The 15,171-nt window shown below is 39.4% G+C and overlaps 2 protein-coding genes across 3 annotated transcripts in view; both read right to left on the bottom strand.

The window, feature by feature from the left end:
- The window catches only part of LOC110105900 (ubiquitin-conjugating enzyme E2 2), a 49,529-nt gene extending 35,130 nt beyond the window's left edge, over window positions 1-14,399 (bottom strand). Inside the window, exons 1-4 of one of the 2 annotated variants that reach the window (XM_020835582.2) lie at window positions 14,156-14,399; window positions 13,513-13,646; window positions 13,401-13,426; window positions 11,559-11,648 (exon numbers count right to left, since the gene is read on the bottom strand). In XM_020835582.2, the coding sequence (XP_020691241.1) occupies window positions 11,559-11,648; window positions 13,401-13,426; window positions 13,513-13,637 (241 nt within the window). In that variant the 5' untranslated portion in view covers window positions 13,638-13,646; window positions 14,156-14,399. Of the gene's footprint in view, window positions 1-11,558; window positions 11,649-13,400; window positions 13,427-13,512; window positions 13,647-14,153 lie in introns of both variants that reach the window. The other variant, XM_020835581.2, reaches the window with a different exon arrangement.
- LOC110105899 lies at window positions 7,552-10,172 on the bottom strand. Its single transcript, XM_020835579.2, has one exon. The coding sequence runs from the start codon at window positions 9,512-9,514 to the stop codon at window positions 8,084-8,086; it is 1,431 nt and encodes a 476-aa protein (XP_020691238.1). The 5' UTR covers window positions 9,515-10,172; the 3' UTR covers window positions 7,552-8,083.
- Window positions 14,400-15,171: the final 772 nt, after the last annotated feature.

Consider the following 15,171-nt stretch of genomic DNA (forward strand, 5'->3'; position numbering starts at 1 on the left):
AATAACACGACTAGAAATTATAATTTCATATGTTTTCTAGCTGGAGATTAGGCCTGCGATTTATGTTAAATGGTATTTAACTACACTATTTTCAGATTGTTGCGGTATGTTCTTTTTAAATATAATTTGGGAGCTGATTTCGTTATCACCTTTTTATCTTGTTTAATTTGCATGTCTTCTGTCTTCTTTATTTGGCATAGAGGACAACACGTGAATTTGACCCTTGTTCTGATTTATCTTCTTGTTAGTCTTATTTCTTAAAGGATACATCTTGAAGGAGTTTTAATTGGAGGATATTTAAATGGATGTGTTGGTAGAGTGGTAAAAATTTTTAAAGCATTCATGATGGCTATGAATTTGTAGTGACTAATAAAGTTGATAGGATCATATTAGATTTTGCTCTAGCTTATGATTTTGTAATTGTTAATATCTTATTTAAGAAAAGAGAGAATCATCTCATCACTTATAAGAATGGATATAGTAAAACTCAGATTAATTACTTTCTTATAAAAAATAGATCTTTTAGATTACAAAGACTACAAAGTTTATGAGTGACAGTTTGTGTACCCAATATTGCTTATTAGTTTTGAACTTTTAGATGAAGTGGATAAAATATGAAAATTAAAAAGTAAAATATTGTCCTGTGATTAGATGGAGGCATTTAAATAACACTTATAAAAATATTTTTGAGAGTAAGATTCAAGATCATAAGATTTTAACTGTGCAAGAGGAGACTAATTTTATTTGGGAAAAAATAACTACTAATATTAAGAGCATTATAAACAATATGATTCGAGTGTCGAAAGGAAAATATTCTAATACTAAAAATAATTCATTGTGAAATGCAAAAAAATCAAAAATAAAAAGCTTTCTTACAAAAAATTTAATTTGATTTTTAATGATTTATACACTAGATTAGACACTAAGGAGAGCAAAAGATATATATATATATATAGCAAAGAGAAAAGATAAGTATTTAGTTTAAGTGAAGTAAATTAAAGATGAAAATTAAAATTATGTTTATTAGAATAAGATATTCAACAGAAATGGATGAGATATTTCAATATTTTTTTCAAAAAACGATTGTGCGAATACAATTGATTTTAGTGGCCTTAGCATATTAAATGAAAATATATATTTTTGTCTTTACTACCGCATTAGTAAAACCGAAGTTAGAGAAGCTTTACAGAAAATAAAGTGTGGAAAAGTTGTTGAACTTGAAAATTTATTCCATTATAGGTATGGAAATGTCTAGGAGATGAAAGAATGTCTTGGCTTACAAAACATTTCAATATTATTTCGAGGACAAAAGATGTCGGATGAGTGGAGTATGTTGATTCACATTTTTAAGAATAAAAATGATATACATGAGTGTACGAATTATAGAGGAATTAAGTTAATGTGTCATATATTAAAACTATGGGAAAGTGTTATTGAGGATAGGTTATGATGTGATACAAATGTTTCTTAAAATCAATTTGGATTCATGCCCAATGGGTCTACTATGGAAGTTACAAATTTATTGAGAGGTTTGATGGAGAAGCATAGAGAGAATAAAGAGGATCTACATATGATAATTATTAATTAGAAAAAGCGTATGATAAAATTTCAAGAAAAATGCTATGGAGAATTCTAGAAAAGAAATGAGTTGTTAATGCTTATATTCAAGTCATTAAGGATATGTATGTCGGAGCTATTAATTGTGTTCGAACATAACTTGGTTTGACCAAGTATTTTCCTATTTCTGTTGGATTACATTAAGGATCAGCTTCAAGCCCATACTTTTGTACTTAAGTGCTGAACATTCTTAGGAGACATTTGTAAGAGGACATACCCTGGTGTATGCTTTTGGATGATGATATTCTTCTTGTTGATAAGATTATATATAGAGTTGAAGGAAAACTTGAGTTATGGATGTCAACCTAAGAGTCTAAAGATTTTCATTTGAGCAGATCTAAAATTGAATAAATTGAGTTAATTTTAATAGTAATAGATCTATAGGGGGATTATGACTTTGAGTGATCAAATTATTAAAAAAAAATACATATTTTAAATACCTGGGGTATATTGTTCAATGTAATGGTGAATTAGATGGGGATATTATTAGCAAAATTCAATTTGGATGATTGAAGTGGAGGAATGCATTAGGTCTATCATGTGAAAGAAAAGTACCTGTCAAAGTTGAGGGAAAGGAAAATTCTATAAGATGGTAGTGAGAGCTACAATGTTTTATGGCATAAAAAGTTGGCCATTTAAAGAGAAGCATGAACTTAAGTTAAATGTTGCACAAATGATGATGCACAAGTGGATGAGTGGCTTCACTCTTAGAGATACGATGTAAAATGAGTATATACCTAAAAATTTTGGAGTAGCTCTAGTGACAGATAAGATTAAAGAGTAGTCTTAGATGGTTTGGTCACATAAAAGGTTAGCTACCAATGACCTAGTTAAGAGAGTAAATGATGGGGACATCGGAGCTTGGAAAGTCTATCAGAGATGTGGCCGTCGATCTATGGCCACTATTGAGTCCATGTATTTCTGAGTCGTATTATGTATTTGTCTTTTATTATATTATGTTGTATTTGTTTTGTTATTTTTTTCACTTTTACCCCTTAATTAAGGGAAGTCATGTGTAAGCCCAAAGGGCATAGTCATCTTTTATGTTCGAGTCTTTTGTATGAGGATATATATAGCCCTTGTGTTCTCTTTTCATGTTTAATGAATGAATGATAAAAATTTCCCCTATGTTTGAGTTCTTGTGAGAGCTTGAGAGAGATTGGAGTGAAGTCTCTTGGAGAGGGAATGGGATCACCCACCAACCTTGGAAGTGTTCGGGTTCGTGGTTCTTTCTTCTCTATCTTCTTCTCCCCTCTTACCTCCCTCAACTAGCCGCCGGACTAGAAGCTCCCCACCCCCTTAAGCCGCTGGCCACCATAAACTCACTCACACCGTCAGTTAAGCCCCAACACCACTCCCACCCGCACCTACCCCTCCTTTTTCCCCCACTACCACCCACGGCCAAACCACAAGTCGCCAGCCCACCTTTGGCCTTTCCCTCCTTTTCCCTTATTTCCTAATATAAATTGCATATAATTAGGATTAATTTGAATTCAAATCCAAGTGATTTGAAATTCAAAATCTTTCCTACAATACGGAATCTATTTTAGGAAAGTATTTAAATCTCATCCTAAATCAATCTTTAATTGAATGAGATTTAATTTCTCTTACCCAATTTAAAATTCCCTATTAAGCAAGCCATAAGCACTTGCCTTAAACCCCATCCCACTCCATTAAAGCTGCCGGCCCCTATTGAATTCTCCATGGGATTTCTTTCCTAAATCCAAATTGCTCTCTTGGAAATATTTCAAACCACCTCTCCCTCTCACCTTGGCCGAAATCTCCACAAGCCCCACCTATTTAATTTCTTTCCAAAGGCCATCTCTCCTCTTTGGAATTAAATTAAATCCCCTCCCTCGCTCTTGCCGCCGCCCCTCTCTCTTTCTTCCTTTCTTAATTTTTCCCAATCAAAGAGATTAATTAGGAAGTGGCTTGAATCACTTTCCCTCCACAAAATCTGAACTAAATTTAATTCCACCTACCCTCCTTCATTGGCCGGACACCCTCCTCTCCTTCTCAAATTAAAATCTAGAGAGAAACTTACTTCTCCCTAGAGAAGTCTCCAAAGGAATCAACTACGATCCTCGTCTACACATCAACCCTTCGACACCTATGAATGGTCGATCTGGAACTTGACTACGAATTCGCTTACGCGAGCAAGGAAACGTCAACATCCTCCACTCCACCTTCTTCGACTTCAACCCGGAAGTTGATAATTCCATTGAAGAGTACGTGGACCACATCATCTTCACGCTTTCAGAGGCTATCGACGTGCAACTTGCCAACATTCAGTGGCAAATTGTTTCCGGACCAACCCAAGGGTGAACTTCTTCATCTTTTCACTTATTTTCCTAATCCTCCACTCCTGTAGGAGGTGATCAATTCGCAAGGAATCATACTTTGCCTCCTGCCTCCGCTTAGTAAACGTAGGATTGAGTGTACTTTCTATGTTGCTATCTTAATGTTATATTAGGGATTTTTGTTGGATGACTACTTAATTCGCATGTTGTTCAAATTCTACATTGTTTTGATAATTCAAGTGCTTAGTATGTGATTTGGCCTAAGCGTCGTGACCACTCTTAAGTTTTTTATTCTTGCTTAAATAGCAAATAGTCTTAATTGTTCTTTGTTCCTTTCAAAATCATACAAGTTCTTATCGCATTCATTTAAAAGCGTTGTAGTCCTACATCAGTAAATGTATTAGATTTGGCCATTTTAAGAAAGATAGAAATAAACCTAAAAAGACAGTTATAAAATATAAGAAACGATCTTTTTTAATTAGATTTAAATAAGAATTTGACTCTTAATAGAACACAATGGAGAAAAAGAATTCATGTAGCCGACCCTGTGTAGTAGGATAAAGGCTTCATCTTGTGTTATTGTTGTTGCTGAAAAAAATGCATCAACTGTTTTTATTATTACCATTCTTTTGAACTTTTTTGTGCACATTTATCTTGTCCACTTTTTTAATATGAAGTTTGTAGTGTGCAAGTAATAATTTGATTTTAAAATGGTATAATATGATTCATTATTCGCTATACTTATTATGGCTTGTTTATGGTGAAAGAAATTTTGTATTGTTTCTAATTAATAAATATGCCCTGAATTCATCCCGTGCATATACTTTTTCTTGTAGTATTGCATCAAAACTCTACATGTCATATGCTCTATATTCTAAAACATTACTTCCAGATATGGACAACATGGATCTTGAGTTTAGAGCTGGATATGTTTATATAACACTAAATGCTCATCTGGTTTTCTTTATACTAAGCTTATGGAACCTTATAGAAATATTTGCATCTCATCTCTCTGATAGGAAATACTTGAGTTCGCAAGTAATCCTAATCCCAACCAGTGAAAATCTAACAGCGAAACTGCTGTCCACAGCAGTTTAACAGCAGGAAACACAGAAAAATCTGAGAGAAAAGCAGTAGAACTCGTAGGGAAACAAAGCAAACACTTTTATTTTAATAGAAGATGAAAAACACTTGCAAGATACAACTTTCCTTCAATTCGAGAGGAAGGAAAAACTCTCCAACGAACTCCGGCAAAGCTAAGAGCCCAAGAACACCAAACCCTAGATCTCAAAATAATTCAAATTCAAGATGATGGCCAATTATCGCCATAACTCCTCATTAAAGACAAAGGACAATTACAAAATACCTAAAACAGCCCCTCATTCAAAAATTTCCCTCCCAAAATTGCATTAACCCCAAGTGGGGACCAAAGGGGGTTCCGCCCCCCTTGCCGTTTCCGCCCCAGGCTTCCGCCTGGAGTAAACTTGGACCGGTCCCTGTTGGACCCGTCCAGTCGGCCCTTCCTGGGCCGGCCTAACAGTACTCCTCTCCCAAAAATTCACCTTGTCCTCAAGGTGAAATTTGGGGAACTGTTGCTTCACAATTTCATAAGGCTCCCAAGTGGCTTCGTAATCGGGAAGATCCTTCCATTTAATCAATACCTCCTTATTTCCCTTTTTATCAACCCTTACTCCTTGCAGCTCCATAGGTTCCATGACTACCTCCAACTCGTCTGTCAAAGATGCTGGTAGTTCCGCACTAGCTACCTGTTCCCCTAACGCTCTCCTCAGCTGTGACACATGGAACATCGGGTGTATAGTAGCGGAAGAGGGCAACTTCAGACAATACGTCACTGCTCCGATCTTGTCCAACAATTCGTAGGGGCCAAAATATCTTGGCGTCAATTTCTCATTCCTTCTTCTCCCTACTGTCCTTTGCCTGTAGGGTCGTAGTTTTAGGAATACCTTCTCTCCCACTTCAAACTAAAGGTCTCTCCTGTGTGAATCCGCCTGCTTCTTCATGATTTGTTAGGCCCTCATCAGATGCTTCTTTAATTCTTCCAGCACCTTGTCCCTTTCCTCCAGGTACTGCTCAACTGTCGAGACCGGTGTACTTCCTTTCCAGTAGTGCACTAAGTGTGGGGGATCCCTTCCATACAACACTCTAAATGGGGTCATCTGAGAGGTAGAATGGTAAGACGTATTGTACCAGTATTCAGCCCAAGGCAGCCATTTTGCCCACATCCGCGGTGTTTCTGAAGCAAAACACCTCAAGTAGGTCTCCAAACTTCGGTTCACCACCTCCTTTTGCCCATCGGTCTGTGGATGGTAGGCGGTGCTTCTCTTTAGGACCGTGCCTTGCATTCTGAACAACTCTCTCCAAAACTGGCTGAGGAACACTTTGTCTCGATCAGACACAATAGATTCAGGGACCCCATGCAGTCTGACCACCTCCCTGATAAATGCCGCCGCCATTGACACCACAGTGTAAGGATGCCGTAAGAGAATGAAGTGTGCATATTTGCTGAGTCTGTCCACCACCACCAGAATGACCGTGAATCCTTCTGACCTGGGTAAGCCATCGATGAAATCCATGGACACTTCCTCCCAAACTCTGTTTGGAAGTGTCAATGGTTGTAGTAAACCTCCTGGAGCCATGACCATGTATTTGTTTCTTTGGCAAACCTAAAAACCCGCCACCATCTCCTCCACATCTTTATGCATCCCCTTACAGTAGAGTTCCGCTGCCAGCCTCCTGTATGTCTTCTGAATTCCTGAGTGACCTCCAACTAAGATTCCTTGAAATTCCTGCAACAGGTGGGGGGTGTGTATGGAAGTTCGTGGCATCACGAACCTCCCCTGATACAATAGTCTCCCCCCTTCAATGTAGTAACCAGGATGACTACTCTTGTCTTTCTCCAGATCCTCTTTGATCTTCCTCAGCTCCTCGTTCAGCATACTTTCTTCTTTGATGGCCCCTCAGTCTACTATCAATGGCGCCGACACAACCAACTCCTGAATCTCCCCAACGCATCTGGATAAAGCATCGGCCGCCTTGTTCTCCAAACCAGGCTTATATTGGATCTCAAAATCATAGCCTAATAGTTTGGATAACCACCTTTGATGCTCTTCGGTCACCATCCTTTACTCTAACAAATACTTCAAGCTCCTCTGATCAGTCCGTACGATGAAGTGTCTTCCCAAGAGATACGGCCGCCACTTTTGAATTGCCAAGACAATGGCCATCAGCTCTCTTTCATACACTGACTTCAATCTAGCTCTGGCTGAAAACACTTGACTGAAGTATGCTACTGGCCTGTGATTCTGCATCAACACTGCCCCTAGCCCATATCCTGATGCATCTGTCTCTACTACAAAAACCTGATCAAAGTCTAGAAGAGCTAGAACAGGAACAGTCGTCATGGCTTCCTTCAACCTCTCGAACGCCTGGGTGGCTGCCTCTCCCCAGCAAAAATTATCCTTCTTCAGCTGCTCAGTCAAAGGCCAGGCAATGGTACTGCATCCCTTCACGAACTTCCTATAGTATCCAGTCAATCCTAGAGAACCCCTCAATTCCCTGAGGTTCCTAAGTAGCGGTCATTTCTGCATTGCCTCAATTTTAGTTTGATCCGCTGCCACTCCTTGTGACACCACATGTCCCAAGTATTTCACACTTGCCTGAGCAAAGCTGCACTTCTTCAGGTTGGCTTTCAACTGGTGCTCCTAAAGCACTTCCAATACCACCCTCAGATGTTCCAAGTGCTCTTCCATAGTCCTGCTGTACACCAGGATGTCATCAAAAAAGACCAGGACAAACATCCTGAGGTGCTGCTTGAATACCCGATTCATCAAGGATTGAAAGGTTGCAAGAGCATTAATCAATACAAAGGGCATTACCAGAAATTCATAATGCCCTTCATGTGTCCTGAACGTCGTCTTTGGAACATCTGCCTCCATCATTCTGATCTGGTGGTATCCGGATTTCAAATCCAGCTTCGAAAACATCACTGCACCATGTAGCTCGTCCAGCAGCTCATCAATCACCGGAATTGGAAACTTGTCTGGTATAGTGCATTTATTCAGAGCCCTGTAATCCACACAAAATCTCCAACTCTCATCCTTCTTCTTGACCAGGAGGACTGGACTAGAAAAAGGGTTGTTGCTGGGTCAGATAATCTCCGTCTCCAACATTTCCCGGATCAGCTTTTCAATCTCATTTTTTTGAATCTGTGGGTAGTGATAAGGACGGACACTGATCGGAGTCTCACCTTCTTTCAAAGTAATGGCATGCTCCAACTCTCTCTGAGGAGGTAAACCCTGGGGCGGTTGAAAAACCTCGCTGAACTGGTGTATGAGCGACTGTACTATAGCGGGAACATTTCCTTCCTCCTCCAATCTGACCCCTTTCAGGCGGTGCAACTCTACTAAGTAGCCTTCCCCCTCTTCCTGAATGGTTCTGATGAGGGATTTGAGAGAAACCCCCGCCTTGGTTAGTCCGTAATCACCCTGAATCGTCCTCTTTCTGCCCCCAACTACCAACTCCATCCTCAGTGTACCCAAATTGATTTTGGTCTCTCCCAATGTCTGCAGCCATTTCATCCCAAGGATGACATCCGTACTCCCCAATTCTAAGAGAAGGAAGTCTTCCTTTACATAGATTCCTTGAATCTTCAGTACTACTCCTCGACAGACTCCTCGTCCCATCTCTACCTTCCCGGTGCCCATCATTACCCCGTAACCTCTGGTATCCACTAGCTCCATCCCCAATGCATCAACAATCTGGGTGGAAATGAAATTGTGTGTTGCTCCACTATCTATCAACACCACCACCTCACAGTCAGAGATCTCTCCTTTCACCTTCATAGTGTGACTCGAAGTGAATCCCACTACTGAGTTCAAAGAGACTTCTGCTACGTCCAGATGCAACTTCTCCTCCTCCACCTCGGGGTCATTCCCACCTCCCTCTTCGTCTTCCTCGTCTTCACAGACGAGGAGAACCTGAAGAGATCGGTCCTTGCATCTATGCCCCGCCATGTACTTCTCATCACACCGGAAGCACACCCCTTTTGCCCTTTTTTCCTGCAGCTCGTTCTCGATCAGCTTTTTGAACTGCCCGCCGTTACCGCCTCCTCCCATCTTCTCCTTGGGTGCTTCCTTCATGCTCCCAGGGCCTGCCCCTTTTGCTGGTAAGAATGTGGTCGTCGTCCTGTACAACCCCCCTGAATAGTTTCCCCGAGTCCCTCTTTCAAACTTTTTTTGGTCCTCCACCAACTGGGCCAACTCCATGGCCTTGCCTAGATTCCTTGGCTCTAACACTCTAACTGTTGTTCTTATCTCTGGTTTCAGCCCTTTCATGAAATTCCCTTCCAGGGCTGACTCCGAGATATGATCCAGCCTGCTAGCCAGATACTCAAACTTGTCCCTGAAGTCTGCCACGGTCCCCTCCTGAGTCAGAGCAAAGAATTGCTCATAGATGTCTCCTCCATCATCGGCTCGGAAACGCTCCAATAAACAATCCTTGAACTCTCTCCAACTGCGAATGGGCTCCCTCATGTCACGCCACTGATACCATGCTAAGGCTTTTCCCTCCAAGCGCATTCCTGCCGCTGTCAATTTCTCCTCCTCTGTCAGCCCATTGACAGCAAAATATCGCTCCACCTTATAGATTCAACCATGGCTGTCTTCACCCTCGAAGACAGGCATCTTCAGCTTCCTCACCCTTGGATCTCCTCCATTACCCCGGTACCCTCCATAACCCCCCATTCCTCGAAGAGGAGGTGCTCCGCAAGTGTCCCGGTCATCCCTACGGCGATGGTATTCGAATTCGTCGTCATATTCCTCTCTTCCCCTTACAAAACCAGCACCTCGACGCTAAAATTCAGCACCTCGACGCTGAAATTCCTCTCTTCTTCTGCCAAAATATGCACTTTCGTCATATTCCCCTCTCCTCCCTTCCATTTCAGCACCTCGACGCTGAAATTCAGCACCTCGGCGCTGAAATTCCTCTCTTCTTCCGCCAAAATCAGCACCTCTTCGATCGTTTCCCATGCTCATCTCCTCTCTAGAAAGTGGCTCTAGAGGCGGCATGTCGTCATCTCCCTCAAGGATCTCTACTTCCGGATTTCTCCTCCCCCTAAGCGGGTTCGGATTCCCTCCTACGCCATGGTCTCGGTAGTCCCTCTTGCTTCCGACGTCGTCGGATTAGTCTTCATCTCAAGTACTTTCTTCATCATTTCTTCCATTGCCATGAACATTCCCTCCAACCTTTCATTGTTGGTGGTGATTTGATTTTGAAAATCGAAAAATCTTGCCTCAAAATCAGTTTTCAATTGACCGACTTCGCCTTCCAAGATGTCTACCTTCTTTCCGGCCATCGTTCTTCCCAACGGATCACAAACAATCGCTTCCATAAGCCCAAAAGTTCGCTGAAAAATCTGATTTCAGCCGTCAAAAGTCCGCAAATCGAAGCTCTGATACCAATTTGATAGGAAATACTTGAGTTCGCAAGTAATCCTAATCCCAACTAGTGAAAATCTACCAGCGAAACTGCTGTCCACAGCAATTTAACAGCAGGAAACACAGAAAAAATCTGAGAGAAAAGCAGTAGAACTCGTAGGGAAACGAAGCAAACACTTTTATTTCAATAGAAGATGAAAAGCACTTGCAAGATACAACTTTCCTTCAATTCGAGAGGAAGGAAAAACTCTCCAACGATCTCCGGCAAAGCCAAGAGCCCAAGAACACCAAACCCTAGATCTCAAAATAATTCAAATTCAAGATGATGGCCAATTCTCGCCATAACTCCTCATTAAAGACAAAGGACAATTACAAAATACCTAAAACAGCCCCTCATTCAAAAATTTCCCTCCCAAAATCGCATTAACCCCAAGTGGGGCAAAAAGGGGGTTCCGCCCCCCTTGCCGTTTCCGCCCCAGGCTTCCGCCTGGAGTAAACTTGGACCGGTCCCTGTTGGACCCGTCCAGCCGGCCTTTCCTGGGCCGGCCTAACACTCTCCTCTATTGACTCTACTAATAATGAATTCTAGGTCAGCTATGATTGGGAAATAATCTTCAAGAGCCCTAGTGATTTCACTTCATTATAATAAATCTGCAATCATCCCAACTGTTATCATGCCCAAGAAATTTGACCCTCTCCCAACTTGCATCACTTCTTATCATCATTGCTAATGCATAACAATTCACATCCCCTACTGGTACCTTCTCAACACAAACTACCTCTGAAGCTTCATTCATATGTCAAATAGCATCTTAACACTTCAAACATGAAAACAAGATACAATTTCAATGCATTAATTCTTCCAAACTTGTTTTTTGAAGCCAATTTTTACCCCAAAAGAGCCATTCATCAATCAAACAACAACTCATTCTTTATTGACAATAAAAAATCAATTTAATTAAGAATACGCATGAAACTAACTGATCTTCTACCACCTTTCTAAACAACTCAAAGAATCATAAATAACAACAAAACTCTCAATAATTACAATAATATTTAATAGCACTAGGACTTACAAGTATTAGACGTCTTCAAAAGGATGTCTTTTTTTTGTAGTGGTGTAGATGAAATTTTAAAAAGAATTCTACATAAAGATTAATTTTAAATCACGCAAAATACAACTTACTATTTGGATGGAACATTCGAGAAACAAATCGAACTGTTGGTGGTTTGTTTGGATAATCCTCAGTAAATTGCAGTGTGAGTTTGAACGTACCTGACAATTACCACACATAAAAACACATTCTTCATATAAACTTAGAGAGTAGCTAACAAAACTCAAGTAGAAAAAAAGGAATCACAAAAACAATCATTAAAAATGAAATTGTCAAATTAATCGATTAAACAAAAGTTGATGGATATGTAACATAAAATGGTAAATCAACTCGTATGACAAAAGCTAGAGCAAAAAGAAAAAATATTATGAGTAATTTGAACATTAAATGAAATGAGAGATTAAATTTACTTCAAGCATTAAAGTAACACCCTTTTGGATGAGCCACACATTACCACAAATATTAGACAACTGCATATTAATAGACGTAATAATTCAGCTAAACAAAACTATATATCGCGCACATTGTATTACATATATTGATATCTCACTTTGGCATCCAACTTAATGCCAAAACAGCCTCCATTAAAGTGTGTTTTTGATTTCCCAGATTTTAAAGAAAGTAACGACCTCCCTTTCTTATGTGACCATAGAAGCCATTACAATGCAACCATCAGGTTCATCACATGGGAAGTTACTTTTGGATTTTTTATTTGCATCTTGCTGCATAAAAAGATACATAAAATGTATATTATGTGCTCCACTTTTAAGTGATTTGAAGTAAAGGAAGCAAAATAAAAAATCAAATAAATAACACTATTAGGTCAAGGTGACAGACAGCCTCACTCCCACAATTACACACATAAGATACCCAATACAAATAACTAAATAGACAAAAACCATGATAAAAAGTGGAGTAGGAATGTTCATAGAATAATGGAATCCCAAAAGAAGCGTAGCACGCACATTGAAAAACAGTTCAATCATCAATGAATATAAAAGGGTAGCGTGGAACTCTAAAAGAATGGTTGTCCAAATTAAACAGTTGGTCACTCCAGCATGGCATGGACTAGCCGAAAATGTGTCCGATTAAAACAATTTTAAAAACAAATTGGGCAGGCATATCCGACATTCGTGTCTTAAATATTTTATGAGATTTTTTTAATTTCTTGAATTTAAAACTTCTATTTATTTAAAATATAAAAACTAAATTTCTTATATCAATTCAATCGCCCGCACTTATACCTTATTCATCGAATATTCTCATTTTCATTTCTCTTTGATGGGTCACAACTTTGGTTTCATAATAATGTCCGATGTTATTTCAACATCGACGTCTAACGCCATTACGACATCAATATTTTAAAATCATCCCAATATTAAAATCTGATACTGTCTTGACATTGATACTCGACACTAATAGTTTCTACACCCACAACTTGATAGTTCATCTTTGTCCGATATTATTTTAACATCGACGACCAACACCGTCTCAACATCAACAACCAATGCCCTCTTCACATCGACGCCCGATGCTGCATAACATCGATGTCCGACTCTCGACAGCATTGTCATCTCCTCTCTCGAAGCCTAATACACTCCATCGATGCTCGATATCATAATATTATTTATTTAAAGCACATATTCTAGTTAAATGGCTTATTATTTCTAAATTATTTTTAAGATTATGTTTGTTCAATTGTTATAAACTATTTTTAAAATATAAAAATTATAATATCGTATTTAACCCGTGCCTGTGTCCTTTATTTTAAATAATTGACGTGTCTTGTGTCCGTGTCGTATCCATGTCACTATGTCCGTGTTTGTGCATCATAGACTGAAAGTATAAGGTGACAAGCCTTAAGCTTGATAACTTCCATCAACATCGAAACTTGAAAGCATAAGTGACCTCACCTCCATCCCAAGGAGTGTCATCAGGGCTGTAAGAACACATGAAAGCAGAAGTAAGTCACAATTTTTAATGCAAAACTACAAAATAGAAAGTGAATGTTACAACAAATCCTACCCAAAAATGATAGCATTCCATAGTGTAATGTTGTTATCCTGAGGAGCACCACTAATGCCTGCAGGAGGGTCCTGCTGCAATCGTTTGAAGTCCCTCATCAATCTCTTTCTCGCAGGAGTAGACATCCTATCAACCTAAACATCACAGAGTGAACACCAATTAGAAACAAAGAGAAGAAATTATCATATTTACCACACAAAATAATCGAAAGCAAAAAGAGTTTCAGTGAAGTAACTAAGCAGACACAGGAAATAAACATTTTACTCCTGCGAGACCACTACTTTTCTCAATAGAAAGTTCGGCGAAATTTTGGCAACAACAACATTAGGAATCAGTTGCATAACAAATAAACTATGCAAATTGAAGTGCATATTGAACTGAGCATTGAGCTAATTCCCACCCAAGGTATGTCCCCTGAATTCAAATGACTCCTTCACCGCAAGCACAATTTCGGATATTAACTTACATTAAAATTTTCGACAACCGAACACCTGATCTAGGGGAAAAAAAGAAAAACCCTACATATAGCACGATCTTTGATATAGGATGTTTCAGCAGCAACGATCAGATAGGTCGAATAAGGAAGCAAATTCAATAGAGAAACAGGAATCTTAAATCAGAAAGCGAAAGGAGGAAACTACACCGGCAGGACGCAGACGCGGCAAGAAACGGGATCCTTATAGGTCTACCCCCGAAACCGGCAATTTTCGTCTCCGGCGATGCAAGTCGCTTCTCGTTCTCTCTCGAGATCAATAAAAAGGCGGACGAGATCAGACGCAGGCATCCATGGACGAGGTGAGAGCGATGACGATGGAGATGATATCTGTAGCGGAGAACGAACGCGAGCGGAAAGAGGAAAAGACGGGAAATGGGAAAGGAATAAAACCGAATCCATACGTGGATTAAACACTTATATATTAATTTGCATTTTTTTTGGATTTTTTTTATCTTATCAGTCCGATCGATCCGGTAAAATCCCATAATATAAATAAAATTTTCAATTCTTGAATTTACGGGAGATCAAAAGACTCGAGCCGGATTACTTTTCAACAAATCACCCACTATTCAACAACATTCAGGTGCTAATGACTTCACATTTCAAAAATGTTACTCCATTCTCATTCAGCTCATCTTCAAAGACAAATTTTTTTTTGCATTTAGGATTTACATTTAGGTTTTTTAGAATTTAGTGTACTTTCATGTCATAATAACTATGTATGCACTGCATAATAATTGTGTATGAACTTAGCAATAATTGTGTATGAACTATGTATGTGCTGCTTAGTTGCTTATGAACTCCGTATGAGTTGCATAAGAATAGGTTACGACTGCATATCGAATGTATTACATTTTCAAAATAATGTTGCAAAGTTAATAAATTTCAAAGTTTAGGAAATGCATTTTCGAGTCTATTTTATGGTTTATGGTTTACTGCATATTAGATGCATAATGACTGCGTATTGGATGCGCATGTACTACGTATTGGTTGCACTACAGGAAAATCACCCAAAACCGGCGATTTTTTCCGGCGGCTCTGATGGTAAAACCGGCGATTTTCAAAAACATCGGCGGCTTTGCGGCGGTTCTCACACCGCCGGAAAAAATGGCATAGGAAACACTTTGCCGGCGGTTTTATTAGCCGACGGTCTTCCGGCAGCT

This window comes from Dendrobium catenatum, unplaced genomic scaffold, assembly GCF_001605985.2.
Source record: "Dendrobium catenatum unplaced genomic scaffold, ASM160598v2 fragScaff_scaffold_862, whole genome shotgun sequence".
In the NCBI taxonomy this organism is placed as follows: Eukaryota; Viridiplantae; Streptophyta; class Magnoliopsida; order Asparagales; family Orchidaceae; genus Dendrobium; species Dendrobium catenatum.

What these genes read in the sequence shown, in the direction of transcription:
- LOC110105899 (XM_020835579.2), bottom strand. Translation starts at nt 9,514, where the DNA reads ATGCGCTTGGAGGGAAAAGCCTTAGCATGGTATCAGTGGCGTGACATG.